This window comes from Martes martes (genome assembly GCF_963455335.1).
Source record: "Martes martes genome assembly, chromosome: 16".
Lineage (NCBI taxonomy): Eukaryota > Metazoa > Chordata > Mammalia > Carnivora > Mustelidae > Martes > Martes martes.
Window position 1 is genome coordinate 29727869 of NC_137904.1, and position 25791 is coordinate 29753659.

At 39.7% G+C, this 25791-nt stretch overlaps 1 protein-coding gene across 2 annotated transcripts in view; it reads right to left on the reverse strand.

Annotated features, from left to right (window-relative positions):
• Nucleotides 1-22703, reverse strand: part of USP32 (ubiquitin specific peptidase 32) — a 207809-nt gene extending 185106 nt beyond the window's left edge. For both annotated transcript variants that reach the window (XM_080825818.1, XM_080825817.1), the window contains exon 1: nt 22526-22703. In XM_080825818.1, coding sequence (XP_080681944.1) covers nt 22526-22583 — 58 coding nt within the window. In that variant the 5' untranslated portion in view covers nt 22584-22703. The remainder of the gene's footprint in view (nt 1-22525) is intronic.
• Between the last annotated feature and the right edge of the window lie 3088 nt (nt 22704-25791).

Sequence of the window (25791 nt, forward strand, 5' to 3'; positions counted from 1 at the left end):
ACCACATCAATACTAACTGTATATAATTTCATAAAATACAAACTGCATGGCTGGTTCTTCAGTCCATGAATCCCTAATTTTACTTTATTTTTTAAAGATTTTATTTATTTATTTATTTGAAAGATCACAAGTAGGCAGAGAGGCAGGCAGGGAGAGAGAGAGAGAGAGGAGGAAGCAGGCTCCCCGCCGAGCAGAGAGTCCGATGCGGAATTCGATCCCAGGACTCTGGGATCATGACCTGAGCCAAAGGCAGAGGCTTTAACCCACTGAGCCACCCAGGCGCCCCTCAGTCCATGAATCCCTATTTTAATAAAAGATGCAAATCCTGATGAGTAACCGATCATGCCACTTCTTTCAAAGTCTGTCTATAATTGGTCCCTACACAGCCGTTACTCAGTTCATATGTAGAGTAAGAAGGTGTAATTGTCATGTGATAAATCCAAGTTATATTTTATGAAAATGGATAATCAGAAAAGGAAACTAGCCAACAAAGGTAAAAACGTAGCACAGAAATGAAAAGTGATAATGCTAAATTCCAAATAAATATAGAGATTTAGAAGAAACAGCTGACCATGGAAATGCTGACACTGCTACCTTTCACCAGACACTAGACAGGCATTCAGAGGAACTCAGTGAAAGATGTCCCAGAGGAAGAAACACTGACAGAAAAAACAAAAAACCAAAAAGCTTTTAGAGAGCTCACAGATACTTTCACAACACTGAAAACACAAAAGAGAAAATGTTGGAAGCTAATCCAAACTTAGAATGACAAATTCACCAAAGCATGGAAAAGATCCCACTCCATATTTTAACGTATACAAGGCAAGCTTGAAACTACTCTTGATAGGTATTTCCACAAAGAAGTAAAACACTAGTTCTGATATTTTAAATTACACCATACTGCATAAATACATCACTGGACATTTAAAGGAACATCTATAATGTACTGTAAATTATGTAACACAATGCCAGAATTTGCATTCTAGGACCATAAACATATGTACAAATCCATGAAGTGTATGAATAACAAACACTAAATTATCTCTTTGGTTAATGCTGTTTCTCCTTTTCCCTTTTTTATTTTGTTTTTTAAGATTTTATTTATTTATTTGACAGAGAGAGAGAGAGAGACGAGAGAGGGAACACAAGCAGGGAGAGTGCGAGAGGGAGAAGTATGCCTCCCACTGAGCAGGGAGCCCGATGCGGGGCGCGATACGAGGACCCCGGGATCATGACCTGAGAAGAGGCTTAACCAACTAAGCCACCCAGGCGCCCCGAGATGTAAATGCAAAGCACAAAATGACAGAATGACAAAAATTTCAACAGCAAAGTGGGAAAAAAAAGTGTATGAATTTGACCTGTCATTTTAAATTTTCTGACAAATCTTTAATCTCTAAACTTACATGGTAGGAAAGGATAATTCGTATCTTTCAGTGTGTGTGTAACTGGAAAACAACAGAATATGCATTGCATTTTTACTCAATTCACTCAATTTTTTGCCAATTACTTTTTATTTTATTAAAAGTAATAACTTCTAAAAGATGAAAATTTAATTTCTTCCTTGCAGTACTCTAACTGCACTAAGTTACCATATATCTATAATGGCATTAATGTTTAACACAACATTAAAGCATTAATAACCAATTAAAGCCACTCAGTTAAACAACATTCAAATATGGAAAAAATTTTCAGACTAACATAGCATATCACAACCTCTAATCTAGAATAAAAGTTTTTCCAATACATGAAGTTACAAAATGCCACTGCCAAAAGATAAAAACTTCTGGAAGAATTATTAGATAAATGACTGACAATCTCTATTAAAAATGCATAGAACACTGCTGTAATAAAATTTTGATATGCAAAGGACTACATCTAAGGGACTACACAGCTAAAAAGAAACCTCTTACAGCCAGTTATCACCCCCTTAAACTCACCTATTAATCTATATATATGTCCATTAAGATATGTCAACTTTTCAGAACCTGCCCCCAGACAGTAAGTTGAAAAACTACAGGCAGACCTTTCTTTAAAAGAGTGCCTACTAAAACAAAAGATTTTAAAACATATAAATGTCACTGCATCACTAAGTAGCAATCATACAGTCTCTACTCCAGTAGCATATGTAACACATAAGCCTTAGGCCTCCACAGTCGTTGGGTTAACAAAGGTTCAATTTTTAGAATTCATGAAGACCAGGCACTTCTCTTAAGAGACTACCTGCTACTATTTGTGTATGTGTCCTCAGTAATAGAAGACGATCTTTTTGATGTTCCTCAAAGAATAGGCTGACTTTCCACCATAGCTAAGATTCGATTATTAAACTGGCTCTCCTCTGCTCACATTACAGACAGCTTTTACAGACTGTTTGCTTTTTATTTATCCATGAGCTGTGTGGATTACTTGGAAAATTATTTCTAAAGCATTATCTTTATTTGGGGAGGCAGGGGTCTTTTGGGTATAGAAAGTAGGGTTCTTTCTACTGTGGTTTTCTGCAACTGTGAGGTCAATCTTTCAGAGTTTTGGGGGTTTTATCTCTGCACAGTCTAAAACATTAAGTTCAAAACTACCTGATATCATGAAAATTAAAAACTTTTGAGCACCAAAAGACAGTATCAAGAACATGAAAAACACTCCACAGAAAGGGAGAAAATAACTGCAAATCACCTAACTGATAAGGTATTAATATCCAGAGTACAAAAGTAAGCTCATTTTATTGCACCTCACTTTTCTGCACTTTGCAGATACTGTGGTTTTTGTTTTTTTTTACAAATTGAAGGTTTTTCACAACTCTATTTGTACCATTTTTTCACCAGCATTTGCTCATTTCATGTTTGTGTCACACTTGGTAATTTTCAAAAATTTTCAAACTCTTTCATTATTATTATATTTGTTACGGTGCTCAATGATCAGTGATCCTTGATGTTACTATTGTAAGTATTTTGGGGCACCATGAACCATGCCCATATAAGACAGCAAACTTAATTCATAAATGTTGTGTATGTTCTGACTGCTCCACCAGCTGGCAGCTCCCTGGTCTTTCTCCCTCTCCTTGGGTCTCCCTATTCTCTGAGAAATGATATGTAATTAGGCCAATTAATAACCCTACAATAGCCTCAAGCGTTCAGGTGAAATAGCCCTACATCTCTCACTTTAAGTAAAAAACTAGAAATGGGGCACCTGGGTGGCTCAGTGGACTAAGCCTCTGCCTTCAGCTTGGGTCGTGATCTCGGGGTCCTGGGATCCAGCCCCACACTGGGCTCTCTGATCAGCGGGGAGTCTGCTTCCCCCTCTTTCTGCCTGCCTCTCTGCCTACGTGTGATCTCTGTCAAATAAATAAATAAAAATCTTAAAAAAAAATAGAAATGATTAAATTTACTGATTAATTTTCAAAGGCATGTCAAAAGCTAAGACAGGCCAAAAGCCAGGCCTCTTGCACCAGTTAGCCAAATGGTGAATGCAAATGAAAAGTTCTTGAAGGAAGTTAAAAGCACCATTTTAATGAACATACAAAAGATAAGAAGGCGAAACAGTCTTATTGCTGGTAGAAAGTTTTAGATCAAACCAGCCACAACATTCCCTTAAACCAACGTCTAATCCAGAGTAAAGCTCTAATCTCTTCAATTCTGTGAAGGCTGAAAGAGGTAAGGAAGCTGAAGACGAAAAGCTTCAGAGGTTGGTTTGTGAGATTTAAGGAAAGAAGCCGTCTGCATAACATAAAAGTGCAGGGTAAATGGGACTCCTGGGTGGCTCAATCGGTTAAGTGGCTGCCTTCGGCTCAGGTCATGATCCCAGGGTCCTGGGATCTAGTCCTACATTGGGCTCCTTGCTCAGCAGGGAGCCTGCTTTTCTCTCTGCCTCTGCCTGCCACTCTGCCGACTTGTGTTCTCTCTCTCTCTCTGACAAAAAAAATAAATAAAATATTTAAAAAAAAAAGTGCAAGGTAAAGCAGCAAGTGCTGATGTAGAAGCTGCAGCAAGTCATCCAGAAGATCTAGCTAAGATAATGAAGGTGACTACACAAAACAAGATTTTCAATGCAGATGAAACATTATACTGGAAAAAGAGGTCATCTAGGGCTTTCATAGCTAAAGAGGAGAAGTCAATGCCTCGCTTCAAAGCTTCAAAAGACAGGCTGCCTCTCTTGTTAGGGGCTAACGCAGGTGGGGACTTTAAGTTGAAGTCAATGCTATTCTACCATTCCAAAAGTCCTAAGGTCCTTAAGACCTAATGCTAAATCTATTGCCTGTTCTGTACAAATGGAACAAAGCCTGGATGACAACACATCTGTTTACAAGATGGTTTACTGAATACTTTAGGCCCACTGTTGAGATCTTTTGCTCAGACAAAAAGATGCCTTTCAAAATATGGATGCTCACTGATAATGCACTTGGTCACCTAAGAGCACTGATGGAGATGGAGATTAATGTTGTTTCTGTGACTGCTAACACAACATTCATTCTGCAGCCCACACATCAAGAAGTAACTTCAACTTTCAAATCTTTTTCTTTAAGAAATACATTTCATGGGGCACCTGATCTTGGGGTCCTGAGTTTAACCCCCATGCTGGAGGCAGAGTTTACTTTATTTATTTATTTTTTAAGATTATTTATTTATTTATTTGACAGACAGAGATCACAAGTAGGCAGAGAGGCAGGTGGGGCGGTGGGGTGGGGGGGAAGCAGGCTCACCACTGAGCAGAGAGCCTGACAAAGGGCTCGTTCCCAGGACCCCAGGACCATGACCTGAGCCAAAGGCAGAGGCTTTAACCCCCTGAGCCACCCAGGCGCCCCCAGAGTTTAAAAAATAAAAAACAAAACAAAAAAAAAAATTAAAAAAAAAAAAACAGGGGCACCTAGGTGGCTCAGTTGGTTTAGCATCTGACTCTAACTTTGACTCAGGTCATGTTCTTGGAATCATGAGATCAAGTCTTATGTCAGGCTCTGCATGCAAGGCATGAGGCCTGCTTAAGAGTCTCTCTCTCCCTCTGCCCCTCCCCCGCTCACGCTCTCGCTCTAAAAAATGAAGAAAAAAAGAAAAAAAAATACATTTTGTAAGACTATAGCTCCCATAGAAAGTGATTTCTCTGATGGATCTGGGCAAAGTAAATTAAAAGCCTTCTGGAAAGGATTCATCACTCTAGATGCTCTTAAGAACATTCGAGATTCATGGGAATGGGTCAAAATATCAACATTAACAGGAGTTTGGAAAAAGTTGATTCCAACCCTCATGGATGACTCTGAGGGGTTCAACAGTTTAGTGGAGAAACTACAGATGTGGTGGAAACAGCAAGAGAACTAGAATCAGAAAAAAACCTGAAGATGTAACTGAATTGCTACAATCTCATGATAAAAGTTTAACCAGTGAGAAGTTAATTTTTACTAATGAGCAAAGAAAGTGGTCTCTTGAGATGGAATCTACTCCTCATAAAGATGCTGTGAAGGTCATTGAGGGCTGCTTGGCTGGCTCAGTCAGAAGAGCATGCAACTCTTGACTTTGGGGTCATGAGTTCAAGTCCCACACTGGCTGTAGAGATTATTAAAAAATAATAATAAACTATTTAAAAAAAGATTGTTGAGGGGCGCCTGGGTGGCTCAGTGGGTTAAAGCTTCTGCCTTCAGCTCAGGTCATAGTCCCAGGGTCCTGGGATGGAGTCCCACATCAGGCTCTCTGCTCAGCGAGGAGCCTGCTTCCCCCTCTCTCTCTGCCTGCCTCTCTGCCTACTTGTGATCTCTGTCAAATAAATAAATAAAATCTTAAAAAAAAAAAAAGTGTTGAAATGACAACACAAGATTTAGAATATAAACTTAGGTGATAAAGCAGCAGCAGGGTTTGAGAAGACTGACTTCTAATTTTGAAAGTTCTACTGCAAATAAAATGCTATCAAACAGCATCACATGCATCAGATGCATCACATGCATCTGTAGCATGTTTTGTGAAAGGAAATTGTTTTGTTTTGTGAATTGTTTTGTGAATTGTTTTGTGAAAGGAAGACTCAATCAATGAGGCAAACTTCACTGTAGTCTTATTTTAAGAAATTGCCACACCAACCCCAACCTTTAGCAATGACCAACCTGAACAATCACCAACAATCAACACCAAGGAGACCCTCCACCAGCAAAAAGATTCAGACTCACTGAAAGTTCGGATGAAGGTTAGCATTTTTTAAAAATAAAGTGTTTGGGGAGCACCTGGATGGCTCAGTCAGTTAAATATCTGACTCTTGGTTTCAGCTCAGGTCATCATTTCATGGGTCATGGGCTTAAGCCCCATGCCAGGCTCCACACTCAGCAGGGAGTCTGCTTTAAGATTCTCTCCCCTGCCCTCCCCCATTCACTCTCTCCAAAATAAAGAAATAGATCTTTAAAAAAAAAATGAATATTTTTTAAATTAAGGTACATATACTGCTTATTTAGACCTAATGCTCTTTCACACTTAAAAGACTACAGTATAGTAGAAACATAACTTTTATATAATCGAGCACAGGAAAAAATGCTCAACATTACTAGCCATTAAGGAAACACAAATCAAAACTACAATGAGATACTATTTCACAACCACTAGGATGGCTTAAATAAGAAAGATAACAACAAGTGCAGTCAAGGATGTGGAAAAAATCATAACCCTCAAACATGACTGGTAGTAGCATAAAAGAGTACAGCCACTTTGGAAAACAGCTTGGTAAGTTCCTCAAACTGTGAAACATCAAGTTTCCATATGACCCAGCAATTCTACTCCTAGGTACACATTCAAAAGAACTGAAAGCAGAGACTCAGATCTTTGTACTTCAATATCCATAGCAGCATTACTCACAACAGCAAAAAGGTGAAAACAATCCAAATGTCCATTAACAGATGAATGAATAAACAAAATGTGGTATGTACACATTATTCAGCACAGAAGGAATGAAATTCTGCTACATGCTATAACATGGATGAACCCTGAAAACATTATGCTAAATGGAAAAAGACATGAAAGTATAAATACTGCATAATTCTACTGATATGAGGTACCTAAAATAGGCAAATTCAGCGACAAAAAGTAGAATGGAGGTTACCAGGGACTGGGGGGAAGGGAAAACCAGGAGTTATTTAGGGGCTACACAATTTCTGTTTGGGATGATGAACAAGTTCTGGAAATGAATATTGGTGATGATTGCACAGTGTTATGAATGTACTTAATGACACTGCATTATACAATTTAAAACAGCTCAGGGCACCTGTCTGGCGCAGTCAGTACAGCATGCGACTTATGATCTGGGGGTTGTGAGTTCAAGCCCCACACTGGGTACAGGGATTACTTAAAAGTAAAATCTTAAGGATTTTACTTAAATTAAAATATTAAATTAAATTAAAATTAAATTAAATTAAATTAAATTAATTGAATATTTGAATATTTAAATATTTAAATAATTATATAATTTAAATAATTAAATGATTAAAATTAAATTAAATTAAATTAAAATAAAATGGTTCAAAGAATAAATTTCATCTTATGTATAATTTAACCACAATAATAAATTGCTAAGGCCAGAAAATAAAACAAAACTATATATGTACCAAAGCTTGTAAAGATCAAAAATTCCCATGAAATATTTCATAAGTCCCTGACAACAATCCTAACACATATGGTTGATAATATAATACTGATCATAAGGCGATATTCCTATCACATCAGAAATCATAATTTAGTGCAATTTTTGTTTTCTCTCTCATATATATGAGAACATTTGTTAATATTAGAATCACAAGAGATACTGATAAATAGTCATCATCTTGGGTGCATTCTCAAATCCTCAAAATGACACAGATACATAAGATGAGCATAAGTCTCCTAAATTCCACTGCAACTGACAATTGTCTAACTTCTAATAAATTCTTCTAGCACATACAGAACTGGCATGCTGTGCAGTTCTCTTGGGCCAATTATTATAACTTTCAGTCACATTCATATAAACTTGCAAATTGGGAGTTTGAGATATGAGCCACATGTTAAATGTTCAGAAGAAAACATGAAAATCAAAGTTAAAGGATGTATTTTAAAAGAAAACTAAATAAGATAACTTGATTTTACAAAGCAACACATCACAATTATATAAAGTCACCAATGACTATAACCATCTGGTTCTCTCCATCATCAAGCATATGCTGAATACCTATTTGAACTTAAAACAATGCAAAGTAGCATAAAAAAGAACAGCATTAAAAACAAAATGCAAAGTGATTTAAAAAAAAGAGATTCCTCCTCAAAAAACTTAAAATCAGGGGCGCCTGGGTGGCTCAGAGGGCTGAGCCTCTGCCTTTGGCTCAGGTCATGGGGCTCTCAGGGTCCTGGGATGGAGCCCTGCATCTGGGCTCTCTGCTCAGAGGGGAGCCTGCTTCCCCGGCGCGCACTCTCTCTCTGCCTGCCTCTCTGCCTACTTATGATCTCTGTCTGTCAAATAAATACATAAAAATCTTAAAAAAAAAACTTTAAATCAAGTGGGGAGATTAAATTAATACACATTTAAAAAATTAACACACAAAACAATACCATATATACGCAAAAATATTCAAATACCAAGGATACAAATTAAGAGTCACAGGAATTCAAAGTAGATAAGTGCTCTATAGTCCAGGAATGGTCCAGAGAAGATCTAGGCAAAATCTAGAAGTCCAGAAAGATGAGTGAAATCAAATGAAAATGGGCCCTTTATAATCTAGCTTCATAATGCCCGCTCAACACCTTGTACAATATAAAATCATTAGAATAGATGAAAGTACAGAAAAAGTCACTCCACATAAGAGAAATCACAGAAATATGAAATGAAGCAAACCATCTGGCCCACATTTAAGAGATTAAAAAATTTTAAGTAGAGGGGCACCTAGGTGGCTTAGTCAGTTAAGCACCAGACTCTTGATTTTGGCTCAGGCCATGATCTCAGGGTTGTGAGATCGAGCCCCACATCAGGCTCTGTGCTGGGCATGGGCTTGCTTGGAATTCTCTCTCTCTCTCCCCCTCTCCCTCTCCTCCTTCCCTACTCACACCCCCTTCACGCACCTATGTGCACTCTTTCTCTGAAAAAAAAATAACAAAATAAGTAGAAGTACATATTAAATTACATATATTATTTGAAAAAAGTTCCAAAATTGCATGGAATTCTGCCATGATTTTATCATGTCTTCCAATTCACACCAATAAGTATCTGCTATTTATGAAAAATTTGAGTGTCTCAAAACCAATCAAATCAAGACTCACTTGCAAAATGTCGGCACTAAATTTAATCAAAGTGGCTAATTATAACAAATTACAAATCTACAAGTCATTGCCTATAAGACTGTGTTTCCTTTTTCCTTCATATTTTCTACTCAGTACTTCATGGAGTCAGGTGATTTTAGTTTAGGGCCAGCAGGTATTCTTTTTACCCAAATTTTAAATGTTTATATTCCTGGAACATTTGAAATATTATATAAGTGTCATGGAACAACGATAATTTATTCTGTAAAAATACAATTTACCAGATTATTACTATTAGTTCTATTCTGTCAGCTTTCTATCTATTCAAAGGGCACTAAGTTGTCCCATTCATTCAATCAACATTTTAATAAGCCCTCCTAATTACCTTCTAGGTCCCAGAGTCATTCTCAAGGATTTCAGAACTCACATAAAGTAGACAGTCAATTAAACTAGCAGCTATAATGCAGCAGGATAACCACTATGATAAAAGTGTGTGACAGCAGAAAGGGGGAGGCAAAGTAGGAGTGATATCAGGGAAGACTACTTAGAGGACCTGATGCCTGGGCTTAGTTTTGATGGATGAGGATCCAGTGAGGCAGACAGTTCAGGGATCAGGACACATGTCAATTCATTAATAAGTATGTTATTTCATGCCAGCCACTACACCAGCTTCTGGAAACAAAAATAATACACTTGGGGTGCCTGGGTGGCTCAGTCATTAAGCATCTGCCTTCAGCTCAGGTCATGATCCCAGGATCCGGGGATCAAGCCCTGCATCAGGCTCCCTCAGCAGGGAGCCTGCTTCTCCCTCTCCTACTCCCCCTGTTTGTGTTCCCTCTCTCACAGTGTCTCTGTCAAATAAATAAAATATTTTTTAAAATAAAAAAAATAAGGGGCACCTGGGTGGCTCAGTGGGTTGAAGCCTCTGTCTTTGGCTCGGGTCATGATCCCAGGGTCCTGGGATCGAGCCCCGCATTGGGCTCTCTGCTCGGCAGGGGGCCTGCTTCCTCCCCTCTCTCTCTGCCTGCCTCTCTGCCCACTTGTGATCTCTGTCTGTCAAATAAATAAATTTTTAAAAAATAAAAAATAAAAAAATAATAAAATTTAAAAATTAAGAAAATAACACACTTGCCCTAATTTTAAGACACTAGTAATCTTTTCAGGACCTTACTTGATAAAAAAAAGGCTTAAAATTTGGTCTTAAAAATGAGTTCACATCTCATTTTTTAAAAAATGATTTCACCATGCACACACAAAGTAAATATTCTATGATTTTATTTATACGGGATTTATTATTTATATTACTAGGTGAAACTAATCTATAAGGACAGAAGTCCAAACATACCTCTGAGGGGCAGTATCAACCTTGAGAGGGTAAGAGAAAGCCTACTGGAGTGATGGAAATGTTTTCTATCTTGGTTTTTTTGCATGGTGGTTGCTTGGGTATATAGCTAAAATTTCATCAAGCAACATTTGTGCACTTTAGTGAGTGTAAGTAATAAAGGAAGGCATGTCAAGATCTGGGAAGCAGCATTTCAAAGGCACAGAGTGTTCAGGCAGAAGCCAAATCAGAGAAACTACCAGGGCTTCCCAACACTAAAGACTTGACTTCAAACCACAGGGTGTTGGGTACTTTCCACTGATGAGCATTTGAATAAAATGAAGACATGTATTTCAGAAAGGTTATTCTGGTGGATATACAAAGAATGGATTGAGAAGACAGGAGACTAGTAATAGTCCAAAGAACAGATGAAGGCCTTTTCTAAGGCAATGACTTTAAAGATGGAGAAGAAACAAAAGATAATTAAGGTAGCATCAACGGGACACTGTGATAGATTAAATGTGAAAAGAAAAAAAAAAAAAGAGCCTCAAATGATAACCAGGTTTCTGGCTTGGGCCTGTGGGTAAATCACGTATAAGCAAATCATATTGCTTATACAATATATAAGCAGATCTGTAGAAAAATAAGTTGCATTTAGTTTGGGACTCTACTGAAATATTAAAAAATATGCTCCACTCAAAGTGAAACATTTTTCTAGAACATGTTATTTATTGCCAAGTGTTCACTCAGTTGACATCCTATTTCTTTCATTATTTAAATATATTTGCTTGGCGGGCACCTGGGTGGTTCAGTCAGTTAAATATATTTGCTTGGCAATCTTCTGTCAACTTCAATTTATATTTATGTGGTACCAGTGATGTGACAATAAAAAAATGCTTCCACCATTGATTACTCCTTACTATACCTCTAAACCTATAGAGAAGCAGCAACTTCTTGTCCTTCCGTAATTAGCTATAAAGAGGTATTCTTACCTCAGCATCTCACACAAAGAATAACTTCTGATCTATAAAACTCCACACAGTGAAAGATTTCATTTATGGATACTTGCTTGTATAAACTAAAGAATCTCTAAACCAAATTTATTAATCAAACAACTGTTCTAATCCCACCACAGCTTCCTACCACAGCTGCTCACAATGGATTCCAAAACCAACTTTAAAACAGAGCCAAAGATGACACAATAACATTTTAATACAACTAACAATTTTTAAAGGCAAAAGATGCATTTAAATATATGTACATACATAGAAAAATATGAGTTTTAAGCTTCAAGGCATATATCCATGAGCACATGAACATTTATCATGAACAAAGTTTTCTCTAAAAGTTTAACCTGTATTGAGTATTGTATTGAGTAGCTAACATAAGGCAAATAACATGCAGTTGGTAGAAATACAGCAGTGAACAAAACAGACATACCCCCACCCTCATAGAATTTTATAGCCTATGGTACATGATCAGGAAAACTGCATTCTAGAGCAAGGTTTCTAACCAACCATGCAAGGAATAAATTTAGTTTCTACCTCAGTTTCTAACTGACCATGCAAGGTATCTGCCCTAAGGCTTAAATTAAGACCCACATGACCAGAGATCAAGTATAGGAATTACTAAAAAGGAACTTTCAAATAACTTGGTAAAAAACATGGAGAGCCTCTTGGAAACTGAGCAGAAGAACAGAGATATAGGAATTAAAGTAAGAAAGCACCAGCTCAAGAATAAAGGTCTTAAACCCTTCTTCAGGAAGCTACCAGAGGATGAATTCCATCAAATTAACACCGTAAGTCAAGAAAGGAAACAAGGAATAGAGAAAACAGGAGATCCAACACCAAACAGTGAAGGAAATCTCCAGGATAATGGTGAAATAAGGACAATAGGTACAGATTGGAGCAGGCCAAAAGGCTCCAAGATAATTTTCCAATATAATGAACTGAGTGAACATCTGATATATATTAACATATGGACAGATTTTGGGTGCATGAGTGGCTCAGTCGGTTAAGCAGCTGCCTTCAGCTCAGGTCATGATCCCAGGATCCTGGGACTGATCCCCATGCTGGCTTCCTGCTCAGCAGGGAGCTTGCTTCTCCCTCTCCTCCCCACTCATGCTCTCTCAAACTACCTGTGTCTTTCCCTCAAATAAAATCTCTCTTTAAAACACACACACACACACACACACACACACATATGGATAGATTTAGCAACTGGACTGGAACTTTTGGGGTTGAATTACAGTAAATAGAAACCTAAGCAAATAAAATAGGAGGCAATTATTGCAGGAAATATTTAGGAGGAAATCAAGTATACAGGAAAGGAAAAGTAATCCTAGTAACTGCTTAGCTGTGAAAAGCATTTATAAAGACCTAATTATGTAACCACTGAAAAATGATCTAACCAAAATTTTAAAATACATATACCAGGGCACCTGGGTGGCTCAGCCAGTTCAGTATCTGCCTTTGGCTCAGGTCATGATCCCAGAGTCCTAGGAAGGAGTCCTGCATTGGGCTCCTTATTCAGCGGGGATCCTGCTTCTCCCTCTGCTTGCTGCTTCCCCTGCTTGTGTTCGTGCTCTCTCTCTCTCTGACAAATAAGTAAATAAAATCTTAAAACACACACACACGCATACACACACCAAGATGAGGAAATGGGACTATAGAAAGAGCACATGTGTGTATTTGGAGGACAGGCAGCAGTGAAATTAAGAGCTAAATCCTAATCTTTAATAGTGGGATGCAATTAAATAGTCCTTAAACAGAAAAAAAAAAGTATCACCATAAATATATTATTTGGAAATATAAAGACCAAATTAATAAATTTAAAATATTAGAAGTATTGGACAGTTAAGCAGAGGAAAACTGGCAAGGGAGAGAGGAAAACAGTACTACTGTTTTCATAAAAAACCCTGTAGAACCATTTTATTCTAAATTATGCATATATATCATTGTCATAAAAATTAAAACTAAAAGACTAAGAAAAGAAGGTAGGAAGGAGGAACACTAGCCATGGAATATAAGACAAAAAGAACCTTGGGGCCCCCCAAAAAAGTAAAATTTTATTTATTTATTTATTCTTTAGTGGGCTCTATGCCCAATGTGGGGCTCGAGCTTGGGACCCCAAGTTCAAAAGTCACATGTTCTACCAACTGAATCACTCAGGCACCCCTAAAATTCATTTTTAAATCACCTGCACTACTTAGGACCAGTGAGAGACCAATTGTTGATGTGAATTTTATTCTCAGCTTCCAAAGTAACACTGTACAACATTTTAAGCAAAAAAGTTTGTAACTCTAACCTTGCATTTGGCAGTAGATACTACTTGTCATCACAGATGAAAAGCACATGAAAGTCACTGTGTAAAAATAAATCATTTCATGGGCAAAATTATTAAATATTATATTGTACCAAAAGACATTCTCAAGTGTTCATGAACATAATACTTAATGCCATACTAGTCTCTTAATGTCTACTCAGGAATTTAATTAGGTATCTAAACTTCAATATCTGAACAGACAAAATTACATACTATACTTAAGGCTCTTACATTTTTAACTATCATTCAGAACGTTTAGTACATTTTTTTAAGTTGATTAAAGGAAAAGAAATCTTGAGATCAATACATCGCTTAGTTTACTCAATCCCTATCACTACTCGATCCTTCACCTCCAAACTTACAAACATTATGCAAGTTCTCCAAATCTTCTAACATTTATATATTTATACCTTCACACAGCCATCCAGTATTTACTTAGCACTTAAAATATACCCAGCACTGCACCTATCCTGGCAGTGGAGATTCACCATCATGTCTGACAATAAACATGTTAATTACATATTATGATAAAGGCTCTGAATGAACCATACAGAACAGTGCAAAACTGACAGCCCACTTCATATAAGATAGTGAGAAGGCCTCACTGAGGCCATCAGAGCTCATACTTCAAGTATGACCAATGAGCCAGACCTGTGAAAATCTGAAGGCAGCCTTTCCAGGCTGAGAGGAAAGGAGTAACAGGATCTGATTTTAATTTCAGGATTACACTGGCTGCTGTGTGAAACCAGAAAAGCACGGCAAAGTAGCTTAGCAAGAGATGATGGCAGCTGGGACTACAGTAGTCACAGGGAAGATGAAGAGAAGTAAAAAGACTGGACTAGACACCAACCTAACAGGACTAGATGACAGACTCAAACTGGGGATAAGAAGATAGGTCAGATGGTGAAAGAAGAGGAAGAACTGAGGATGTCTAGAGACTCTTGGTTTTAGCAACTATGTTACAATAATGGTACCGTTTACTATGGTGGAAAAAACACCAGGGGAGGACTTTGACAGAAGGGTCCTTTTCCTAACAGATCTCTTTAGAGTCTTTCATGAGTCATTAGAAAAACCTTAAATAAAAGCCTTTTCCCTCGGGGCGCCTGGGTGGCTCAGTGGTTTAGGCCGCTGCCTTCGGCTCGGGTCATGATCTCAGGGTCCTGGGATCGAGTCCCACATCGGGCTCTCTGCTCGGCAGGGAGCCTGCTTCCCTCTCTCACTCTCTCTGCCTGCCTCTCTGCCTACTTGTGATCTCTCTCTCTCTGTCAAATGAATAAATAAAATCTTTAAAAAAAAAAAAAAAAAAAAAAAAAAAGCCTTTTCCCTCAAGGGCTACAATGCCAAAACAATCTAACTTCTTTATGGAAATGAAAGAGAAGCTGGAGAATTTCTCTGTAAAACTTCATTTTTTTAAAAAAGATTTTATTTATTTATTTATTTGACAGAGAGAGAGTGAGTGAGTGTGTACAAGCAGGGTGAACAGCAGGCAGAGGAAAAGGGAGAAGCAGGTACCCTGCTGAGCAGAGAGCCCACACAGGGCTCCATCCCAGGACCCCAGGATCAGGAGCTGAGCCCAAAGCAGACATGTAACTGACTGAGCCACCCATGTGTCCCTGCAAAACTTCGCTTTAGCACAGTTTTCTTTTAATGCAGTCCAGTGTCGAGGATTCCAAAAACCATGTTATAGCAAGGTCCTGATGTATCAATTTTTCTGAATCTTGTTTACAAGATAGTGATAAACTTGAGATTTCCCTGAGATAAAAAGAGCCTTACGTTGGGGTCCCTGGGTGGCTCAGTGGGGTAAACCTCTGCCTTCAGCTCAGGTCATAATCTCAGGGTCCTGGGATCGAGCCTGGGATTGGGGCTCTCTGCTCAGCAAAGAGCCTGCTTCCTCCTCTCTCTCTGTCAAATAAACAAATAAAATCTTAAAAAAAAAAAAAAAAAGAGCCTTATGTTAACACTAAATCCATAATAAAGAAGGGTGTTAAAAGAAGGCCTTCATCTTTGAATAGACAGGTCTTCTAATAGATAGATCTCTGATTTTAACAGTAAATCTAAAATTACTAGTTTTATCAAGCTTTTGTCAGTAATTAACTATGCACCTTTGACTTCCAAGAGATCTTTATTATTAGGTAAGAGGAACAAAAATTTATCAGCATACAGAAAGAGGTGGCGCGGCTCAATTTATTTATTTTTTTAAAAGTAGATTTTGGGGTGCCTGAGTGGCTCAGTTAGTTAAGCAACTTTCTTCAGCACAGGTCATGATCCCAGGATCCTAGGATGGAGCTGTGCATCAGACTCCCTGATCAGTGGGGAGCCTGCTTCTCCCTCTCCCTCTGCTGCTCTGCCTGCTTGTGCTCTCTCGCTCTGTCAAATAAATAAATAAAATCTTTAAAAAAAAAAAAAGTAGATTTTGAGGGCACTTGGGTGGCTCAGTCGTTGGGCATCTGCCATCAGCTTGGGTCATGATCCCAGGGTCCTGGGATCAAGGCCCACACCAGCTCCCTGCTCAGCAAGAAGCCTGCTTCTCGCTCTCCCTCTCCCCTTGCTCTCACTGTCTCCTCTGTCAAATAAATAAATAAAATCTTAAAAATAAATAAAATAAAATAAAAGCAGATATCGAGGGACACCTGGGTGGCTCAGTTGATTAAGCATCTGCCTTTGGCACAGGTCATGATCCCAGAGTCCTGGGATCAAGTCCTGCATCGGGCTCCTTGCTCTGCGGGGAGCCTGCTTCTCCTTTGGCCAGCTTCTCCCCTTGCTTGTGCTCTTTTTCTCTCTCTGTCAAATAAATATATAAAATCTTTAAAAGCAGAATCTATTTATTTATTTATTTAAGTAATCTACACCAACGTGGGCTTCAAACTCACAACCCCAAGATCAAGAGGCACTGCCCTTAGGACTGAGCTAGCCAGGTACCCTTAGATTGGCTCAATTTAAACACATTTATCATGAAGCCCAAAGGGTAAAAGCTGAAGCATAAACAACCCCTGATTTGAGAAGCCATGCTTTCTGGATATGGTGTGAACATTACCCAGTTCTACTGAAGTCTTCTCAGTACCATTACCAGACCATCAACCGTTTAATTGGAGTATAGGTGACATGCAATATCATATTAAGTTTTATGTGTTTTGACAACTACATACGTTACAAAATACTCACCATGATTGGGATAGTTAGCATCTGCCACCATACAAAGCTATTACAATATTATTGACTATATTTTCTGTGCTGTACTTTCCATCCCCATGACTTAATTATTTTATAACTGGAGTTTGTACCTCTTAATCTCCTTCACCTATTTCACCCATTCCCCCACCCTTCTCCTCTCTGGCAACCACTAATTTGTTCTCTATATTTATGAGCCTGTTGCTCTTTGTTGCTGTTGGTTTATTCATTTGTTTTGTTTTTTAGGTTCCATGTAAATGAAATCATATGGTATTTGTCTTTGTCTGACTTGTTTCATTTAGCATAATTCCCTCTAGTCTCCGTGTTGTCCCAAATCAAACCACAAACTTTTAATTCATAAATAAAATCCCTCCACCTCTGTAGCTACTTAACATCAAAGCTTCTAATCCAGCTCTCAGCATTAATCTCTAGTACTTCAAATCTAAAAACGGATTTCCTACAGTCACAGAAAGAATAATAATCACTTCTCTGACTTTTCCTGGGACCCACCATATAATCGAGTGCCAAAAATCTTCTCCTTCTCCTGAGAAAACACCTAACAATTGGTTGGTCACCACATTCCCAACTCTCCATACTTAATACATCTTTCTGGAAGCAACCCTGAATGCTGTCACTGTGAGGTCTCCCTAACCACGCACAAAGACAAACAATGAACAAGAAAACACAAACAACAGCTGTTCAGTTTGGTAAATGGGGAGGCCATTAACCAAGAAGTGATGTCACCTCATTCTGCTCATCCTCCCCAAATCCAGGGTTCACTGGTGTATTTATCGCCTCTTTGTCATGGACACTTTACATGGAGTGCTGAACTGAGGATTCTGAAGAACAGCACCTGTCTAATTACTTAGGTGACTACATACAAGTGAACTAACTTAAAGCTGTCCGATTTTTCTCCTTTACATATAATAACAGCTCGTTAGGTATACTTGCAAATGGCTTAACCTAAACCTGTAATTCTACCCTAATGCAAGAGAGCTCACTGGTAAATTTAATAAATTCAGACAAAGGCAAATAAGTGCTTTAATAAGAGAGAACAGTGCATCCCAGAAGGTAACAAGTGTGAAATTAAATTTTCAGTTATACAATGATATGTTATGCTAAGCCAACTAACATCACATCATAGGCAGTATAATATCAGGGAAATTTTAATATTAATACTATGAAACTTGGTGAATAAAATCTTGATTGGGGAGTTAATGTTTTAGAGCATATGAGGGCTGGTGAATAATAAGCAAAAAGCAAAGTACTGGAATCTTCAACTATTACAAAATTATTCCACTAACAAAGACAACCACCTTTAAGTGATGAAGAAATTAAATTCTTTAACATACAATTATTGAGCACATACACGAAATGCATAGTGTTAGGTACTCTCAGGCCAATACACCAACACACACTCCACACCCCTATAGCACTTTCTTCTAAAGCACTGTAGTATTTAGCATACTATATGTCCTCATTCATAAATAATATATATACTACTTTTTGAAAATACTGTCCATTATCAAATATATACAAAATAGAACTTTAAAAAGACGTTTTACTATTTTATTCCCACTGACCAGACTATATGCTCCTAGAGAGGATCTTAGTCGTCTTTGTTTCTTCAGTGCCTAAGTCACAGGCGGCGCTCAGTAAAAATTTGCTGAATGAATGAGCAATGGAGCTCTCAAAAAACGTGAAACCACAGCATAATTTCTGACATGCTATATTTCATCACCCAACTACTTAGTCTAATATAAGTGCCAAATTCCTCTTAAAGGGATTAGAAAAAATTCACCCACTTGATTAACACAGTTTAAAAGCTAAGGACAATTTTAATTCAGCCAATTCTTGGGGCGGAGAGGGGGAAGCCTTAAAATTCTGTTTCCAGAATGATGAAAAGGAGAGAGGAGCATGAAGAAAGAATAAAGAACTGGAGATTTTTTTTTTTTTTTTTAATTTTTATTTATTTGACAGACAGATCACAAGTAGGCAGAGAGGCAAGCAGAGAGAGAAGGGAGGAAGCAGGCTCCCTGCTGAGCAGAGAGCCCGATGCGGGGCTCGATCCCAGGACGGGGCTCGATCCCAGGACGCTGGGATCATGACCTGAGCCGAAGGCAGCGGCTTTAACCCACTGAGCCACCCAGGCGCCCCTGGAGATTTTTTTTTAAGGTTTCTTGGAGTTCTGAAATACTCTAAACTGCAATTCATCTTTCATTCAATGTTTTTTCTAATGCTATGTTCCAAACATTTAGAATATATTTTTAGGAATACACAAGCCACAAACTCAGATGCAAGAGGAAGTGAAGAGAAGAACATAGCTACTAAATTCTCGGTACCCATGAAATATAGTAGATACACTTCAGAACATACAGGCAATCTAAACAAGGGTCAAGCCTTCAACTGGAAGAGCCTATTTGTGTTCTATTCAAGACTAGATAGAATGAGGCCAAAAATAAAAGCTACCACTAATACATCTACCTTAAAAAATTTTTTAAGGTAAAATTTTTTAAAAAATTTTAAGGTATACTTTCAGAAAACTATGAATGTTTACATAACTGACATACAGTCTAGCTAACAGCAGGCAAAACCAATCTCCCTAATTTCTAGAGCTTCTGTAATGTAAATGAGAAGTCAGGGCCTTCACTTAGGTCCAGTGAGCGTTATCTGTCATTAACATAACACTCCATTCCCAAGGCCCCATTTTAGAAGATAAACTGCTTGCAATTCCATGTTTGTTTGCAGCAATATACAGTTGGCTATTTTTTTAATACTACCTAACTATGGTTAGGCATTATTTAATGCTCAATAATTTTAACTAAAGCCAAGCGGGTAGGTATTTCAGTAGGTTATCAAGCTTGCTTTTTATGCGTATTGTGATTCATGAAACCTATAGTATATTGTCCAATCCTCCCCCTACCTCCACCCCCAATCACCTTACAAGGAAGACTTTAGGGACAGAGGTTTCCACACCTATTTAGATTCTTCACGTGCCCCTCAAAGTTCCCAAACCATTTTTTAGCTCTTATCAAAAGCTTTATAAATTCTTGCTATAATCTTAGTAAAAGAAATTCTGTAGTAGGAGTGCTTGGGTGGCTCAGTTCGCTAAGCCTCTGCCTTTTTGGCTCAGGCCATGATCCCAGGGTCCAAGTGATGGAGCCCCAAGTCGGACTCCTGCTCCCAGGACGTCTGCTTCTCCCTCTCCCTCTGCCCCTTACCCATCTCGTGCTCTCTCGAGGTCTAATAAATAAAATCTTAAAAAAAAAAAATAGGAAAGTTGTTCTACAATAAAATCTAACACTTGGGGCACCTGGGTGGCTTAGTCGGTTAAGCATCTGTCTTCAGCTTGGATCATGATCTGAGTCCTGCTCAATGGGGAGTCCGCTTCTCCCTCTCCCTCTCTGCCCCTAACCCCCCCAACCCCACTCATGTGCATGCTCTCTCAAATAAATAAATAAAAATAAAAAAATAAAATAAAAATAAAAATAAAATAAATAAATATATTTAAAAATAAAGTCTAACATTCCCTACAGTAAACAGTATGTTCAAAAGAATTATCACTTTTTTAAAAAGCTCCTGGTTTACATTTAGAAATACTATTTATCAACATGCTTTTCTCTCTTTTGCTTTTCTTTTCCTCCGAAGCAAAACTAAAAAAACATAGATTTATACAAAGAATAGTTTTAAAAGGTTTTAACAAACATCTTTGCTACCTTTTCAAATATTCATTTTAAAATTCAACAGGCAAACACTTCATAATAAATTGAACAATGACCTTCAATCAAATCAGTTTAAAATGCACCAACTATTAACTTCACTTATATTTACAAAGGTACTAAAATCTTAAGTCTGATATGAGAGTAAGCAAGGTAGAGCTTAATAAAAGTTAAATTTTAGAATCCCTTTAATGTAAGCTACATCATCCTCAAAGTTAAGAAACTGAACACTTCTGAACCATGAAACTATAAACCAATTTGACTGATGTCCTCTTTCATGCCATGTAAGCCATTGCCTAACTGAGGCCAGACCTGTCAGGCTCGACAGCATCCCGGAAATGACTAGCCTACTAGAGCTGGAAACACATCAAGAATTTGGAATATTTCTCATATTGAGAAAAAAGTTCAAGGGAGACTGTCCATAAGAACAATCATTACACTGTTCGGTAGAAAAAAGAAAGAAAAAGCGTATTTTTGTTATTCTGGCCAGGTCACAATGAATACACCTAAATTCTGTATCTATTTTCCGGTGATGTCCCTCTGCATTTATCTTTTTTCCCACATATGGACAGAGTTAACTACTAAATCCTCACTTTGAATGCCTGTCCTTTAATCCAATTTTTATTTTGTATCCTTAGCTACTGACACCATCACCTGAAGCATGGCTGGTTTCTTGATTTAGAAACCTGTTAGCAATAATGCCAAGCATCCAACCTGCTTAAATGTTTCACTTCTTACCAAGAATAGCCATTAAATGTCGAAAAGATACAAGCATACATACATACATACACACACACACTCAATTCCCAGTCATGAAAAATTAAGTCACATTCCGGCCATAAACTGTGCAATAGACACTTCCAGTTAGCGGGTGTTTTAGTGATCACGGACAGTGGTTATCAGAGTAAGTGGTAGGGGGTTGGGGCTGTTAACAACACACTACATCAGAGCCAATAAGCAGCAGGCTAGAACTGGCAGCAAGGCCGGTCTCTAAAGGGAGCTATAACACAATATCAGAATGCTGGATTTCCGAATGCCATTTTGCGGGGAGGAGGGGGTGAGAACTGGGGATCAAGTGCAATGTAAGGCTCTGGCCAACGTCTAAGGAGATGAAACCTAAGACAAGGTCTTGTGGCAACACCAGCTGCCCAGTCTCATCTCACCTCAAATACAACTTAATTTCAGGTCCTTCTCATCCAAGTCAGTCGCTCAAAGGGTGAGGGGGTGGCAGGAGTGGGTGATGATAGCCCCCTAGAGACTGGCAAAGGCCCCTCGGAAAAGGCGGAGACTCCACAATTGGAAGGGGCTTCCAGCAGCAAAAAGAGAAGGCTTTGCAGCTGCCGCCCCTCTCCCTTCCAACCAAGGCTGTTGGGTACGAGCTTAGGATGTTGTTGGGTTTTATGAAGGAGTGATAAGAGAAAATGGCAGTAAAGGATGAGAGAGGCTGGAAGGGTTGGTGCCACCCAAGAAAGGGGGGAGAGGACTTCCCTGGACACATCCAGGGTAACAACGCCACCAAACAGCACGGGCATCTCCATACCAGCACCAGATACCCCTCTCTCTGGGAAAGCTGCTCCACCTTCCATACAGTCCCAATTCCCAAACACTGCTCCCACCCAACCCTTCTCCCCAATAATATTCCCCGTCGCTGGCCTCCTTTCCCTTCCGCCTCTGGCGCCCCACGCCCTCAACCTCTCCTCCCCTTCCCCGGTCACCCACCCCCGGGGCAGCCCGTAGCTGGCCTCCCCCGCAGCTCGCCCAGACCCCTCCCCCCTCACCTCTCCTCAGCGCCTCCTCGTAGCTGAGGAATCCGATCCGTGACTCCTTGGCGCCCATGCTCCCCTCATCCCCTCGGCCGGGGGTCGGAGCCTGATCTCGCCCCCACCCCCCTCCCGCCCACGACTCGGCGTCCCTGGGTGACGGTGTCGGCGTCCCCCAGCCCCCTCCTCCCCCCACACTAACAAGTGCGGCTTCTGCCCCGGCAGCTCCTCCCGGCCGCCGCCACCGCCTCCATGCCGAATCACGTGACCCGCTCCCACCCCGCCCCCTTCCCCTCCCTCCTACTCCGCCCTTCTCCTCTCTCCTCCCTTCCCTTTCCTCCTCACGCCCTCTTCCCTCCCCCCTCCCCCCTCCCACCGGCCCCGCCGAGGGTCACCTGACCCGAGGCCGGGGATTGTTCCGGGTAATGGCCGCCAGGGGCCACACACACCGCCCGCCCCACGCTCTCCGCGCGCAGGAACGTAGGGGAGGGGCTGGATCCCGCGCGTAACGCATCATCCCGCAGCTTCCCGCCAATCCGAAGCCTCAAGGCCCTGGAGCCTCCGCCCACCTGAGCGGGCGACTTCCGGGGCGCTCGTGGCCATGTCTCCCGCCCACCCGTTCTGGCGTCTGAGGGGCGGGGCCGGAGCAACTGGCGGTTGGTCTGTCCTTGGACGGGCCCCATCTTGGGTGGAATCTTAGGAAACCGGGGTGTGAGGGGTGCAGTGAAAGAAAGGGGAGGGCAGGGGAGAAACTCCTAACGGTATGGGAATTCTTGGCTAGGAGGGAGTTGTGAAAGGAAAGAGACTCTCAAGGATTTCCTGTGACGAAAGCATTCTTAATCCTGGTGGGGAGATCCCTAAGGAAAAATGAACCTTGTGAAAAGTTTAGAATATCTTTCTTTTAACGTTATTCCGTTTCCCGCCTATACCCCAGTTGACTCTAGATTTCCTTTCACGTCTGCAAGCCCACCTCCCACTCAGCCTGGCTCTTGCATAGAATCTCTGGGAGCTGCTGTGCAAAAGGTTTAGCTAGTTTCTCTCCAGAAGTTGCTCCCCACCAGAGATGTGAGGCTTACAAGACTTATTACAACAGAGCCCCTTGCTTTTCAAAAACCTGGTTTTTATTGTGGTGAAATACAGAATTAACCATTTTTAAATACCTCATGGGCGGAATCATAACAGTATTTCTCATCTCCTGTCTGGCTTATTTGACTTACCATAATGTCCTCAAGGTTTGTCTCTGTTGTAGGTTGTGTCAGATTTCCCAGGTTTACTATATGATCCAGGATTCCACTTGTAAGTATATAACCAAAAGAAATGAATGCAGGCACATATATTTATACACCCATATTTATAGAATATTATTCCTGGGGCTCCTGGGTGGCTCAGTGGGTTAAAGCCTCTGCCTTCGGCTCAGGTCATGATCTCAGGGTCCTGAGACTGAGCCCCGAGTCAGGCTCTCTGCTCAGCAGGGCCCGTGCTTCCCTCTCTCTCTCTGCCTGCCTCTCTTCCTACTTGGGATCTCTGTCTGTCAAATCAATAAAAAAAATCTTTAAAAAAAAAAACATTCTTCCCAGTAGCCAAAACGTAGAAATAACCCAAGTGTCCATCAATGGAAAGATCAATAGATGTGGTATAGTTGGCCCTTGAACTCAGATGAACTCAGATTTGAACTCCAGGGGTCCTCTTGTATGTGGATTTTCCCCCAAAAATATCATATAGTACTGTAAATGTATTTTCCTTATGTTTCTCTCCTCAAGCTTATTTTATAAGAATATAGTATATTCTGTATACTGGGTGGCTCAGTCATTAAGTGTCTACCTTGGGCTCAGGACCAAGCTCCGCATCAGGCTCTCTGTTCAGCTGGAAGCCTGCTTCTCTCTCTCACACTCTCCTTGCTTGTGTTTCCTCTCTCATTGTCTCTCTCTCTGTGTCAAATAAATAATCTTTAAAAAAGATACAGTATAGGGGCACCTGGGTGGCTCAGTTGGTTAAGCGACCGCCTTCGCTCAGGTCATGATCCTGGAGTCCCAGGATTAAGTCCCACATCAGGCTCCCAGCTCCATGGGGAGTCTGCTTCTCCCTCTGACCTTCTCCCCTCTCATGCTCTCTCTCTCTCTCTCTCAAATAAACAAATAAAATCTTAAAGACCTGAATGGCTTGGATTAGCCACTCAAAAAAAAAAAAATACAGTATATAATACATATAGCATGCAATATATGTGTTAACTTTACATTATTGGCAAGGCTCTGGTTAATCAACAGTAGTAAAGTTTTGGGGGAGTGATAGAAGGATTTTTGCCTATGCAAGGAGGGTTGGTGTCCCTGACCCTCTCATTCAAAAGTCAACTCTGTGTGTGTGTGTGCGTGCACGCACGTGTGTATAAATATATATAGTTGTGTATATATACACTACGTATATATATGTACATATATATACACACGCAGTACACAATACGCACTTGTATTCTATATACAGTTGTATATTATTCAGTTCCTTGCTTTTTAAGCCTATTCAATTTGTTTCTGTTAGTCTTCACTCTCAAAGTCACAGTGTAAAGCTTTTAGATAAGGAAATAACTTTGAAAAATAACCATTTGGATTAGATTAGACAGGAGGTGCCAGTCAGGTAATTCAGAGCCAGCAAAAGGATTTTAGTTCCTAAAGCCAACAGATTATGATACACCCTGGTAGAGAAAGAAGGCAATACTCTTGTTTCTCTACTCGCCTTTCCTGGCAGACCAGATCAGCAGCGTGGCATTAGTCACTGTGCCTCCCTTTCCAGTTCACCGTGAGGCAGTTAATTTTAAGACCTCAGATTAGTTTCATTACTAAAAGGCCATGAATGAGGGGGTTGGGAACCCACTTCAAAGGCTTTCATTTCCAGATCATTAGTTTGGTATAGACAGAAGTCTCCAGACAAAACAACTCTGTCATCTTCAGCCTGCAGTTAGATTATCATAATTAATGGGAAATGAATCTTAAGGGTTCACCTGTAGGGGAAAAGACCCTCAAGAGTTCAACTGCAACATACCTAAGCATTTTTACTGTCTCAAATAATCAATACCTAAAGACAACCTTGGTCTACCAAAGATAGTCCTGAGTGATTATCTACCCATTTGATTTACAGTGGAATTGGAAGCAAATTGTAGCTCTTTGTAGTACTTGCCCCACTTGAAAGGTGGGACTAGGGTTGGACTTATTCACATGAAATAGTAAATTATTATAAAATAGGAAAGAGTAGAATATAAATTTTATAATGAAAGATTTAGAGCAGTACTAACA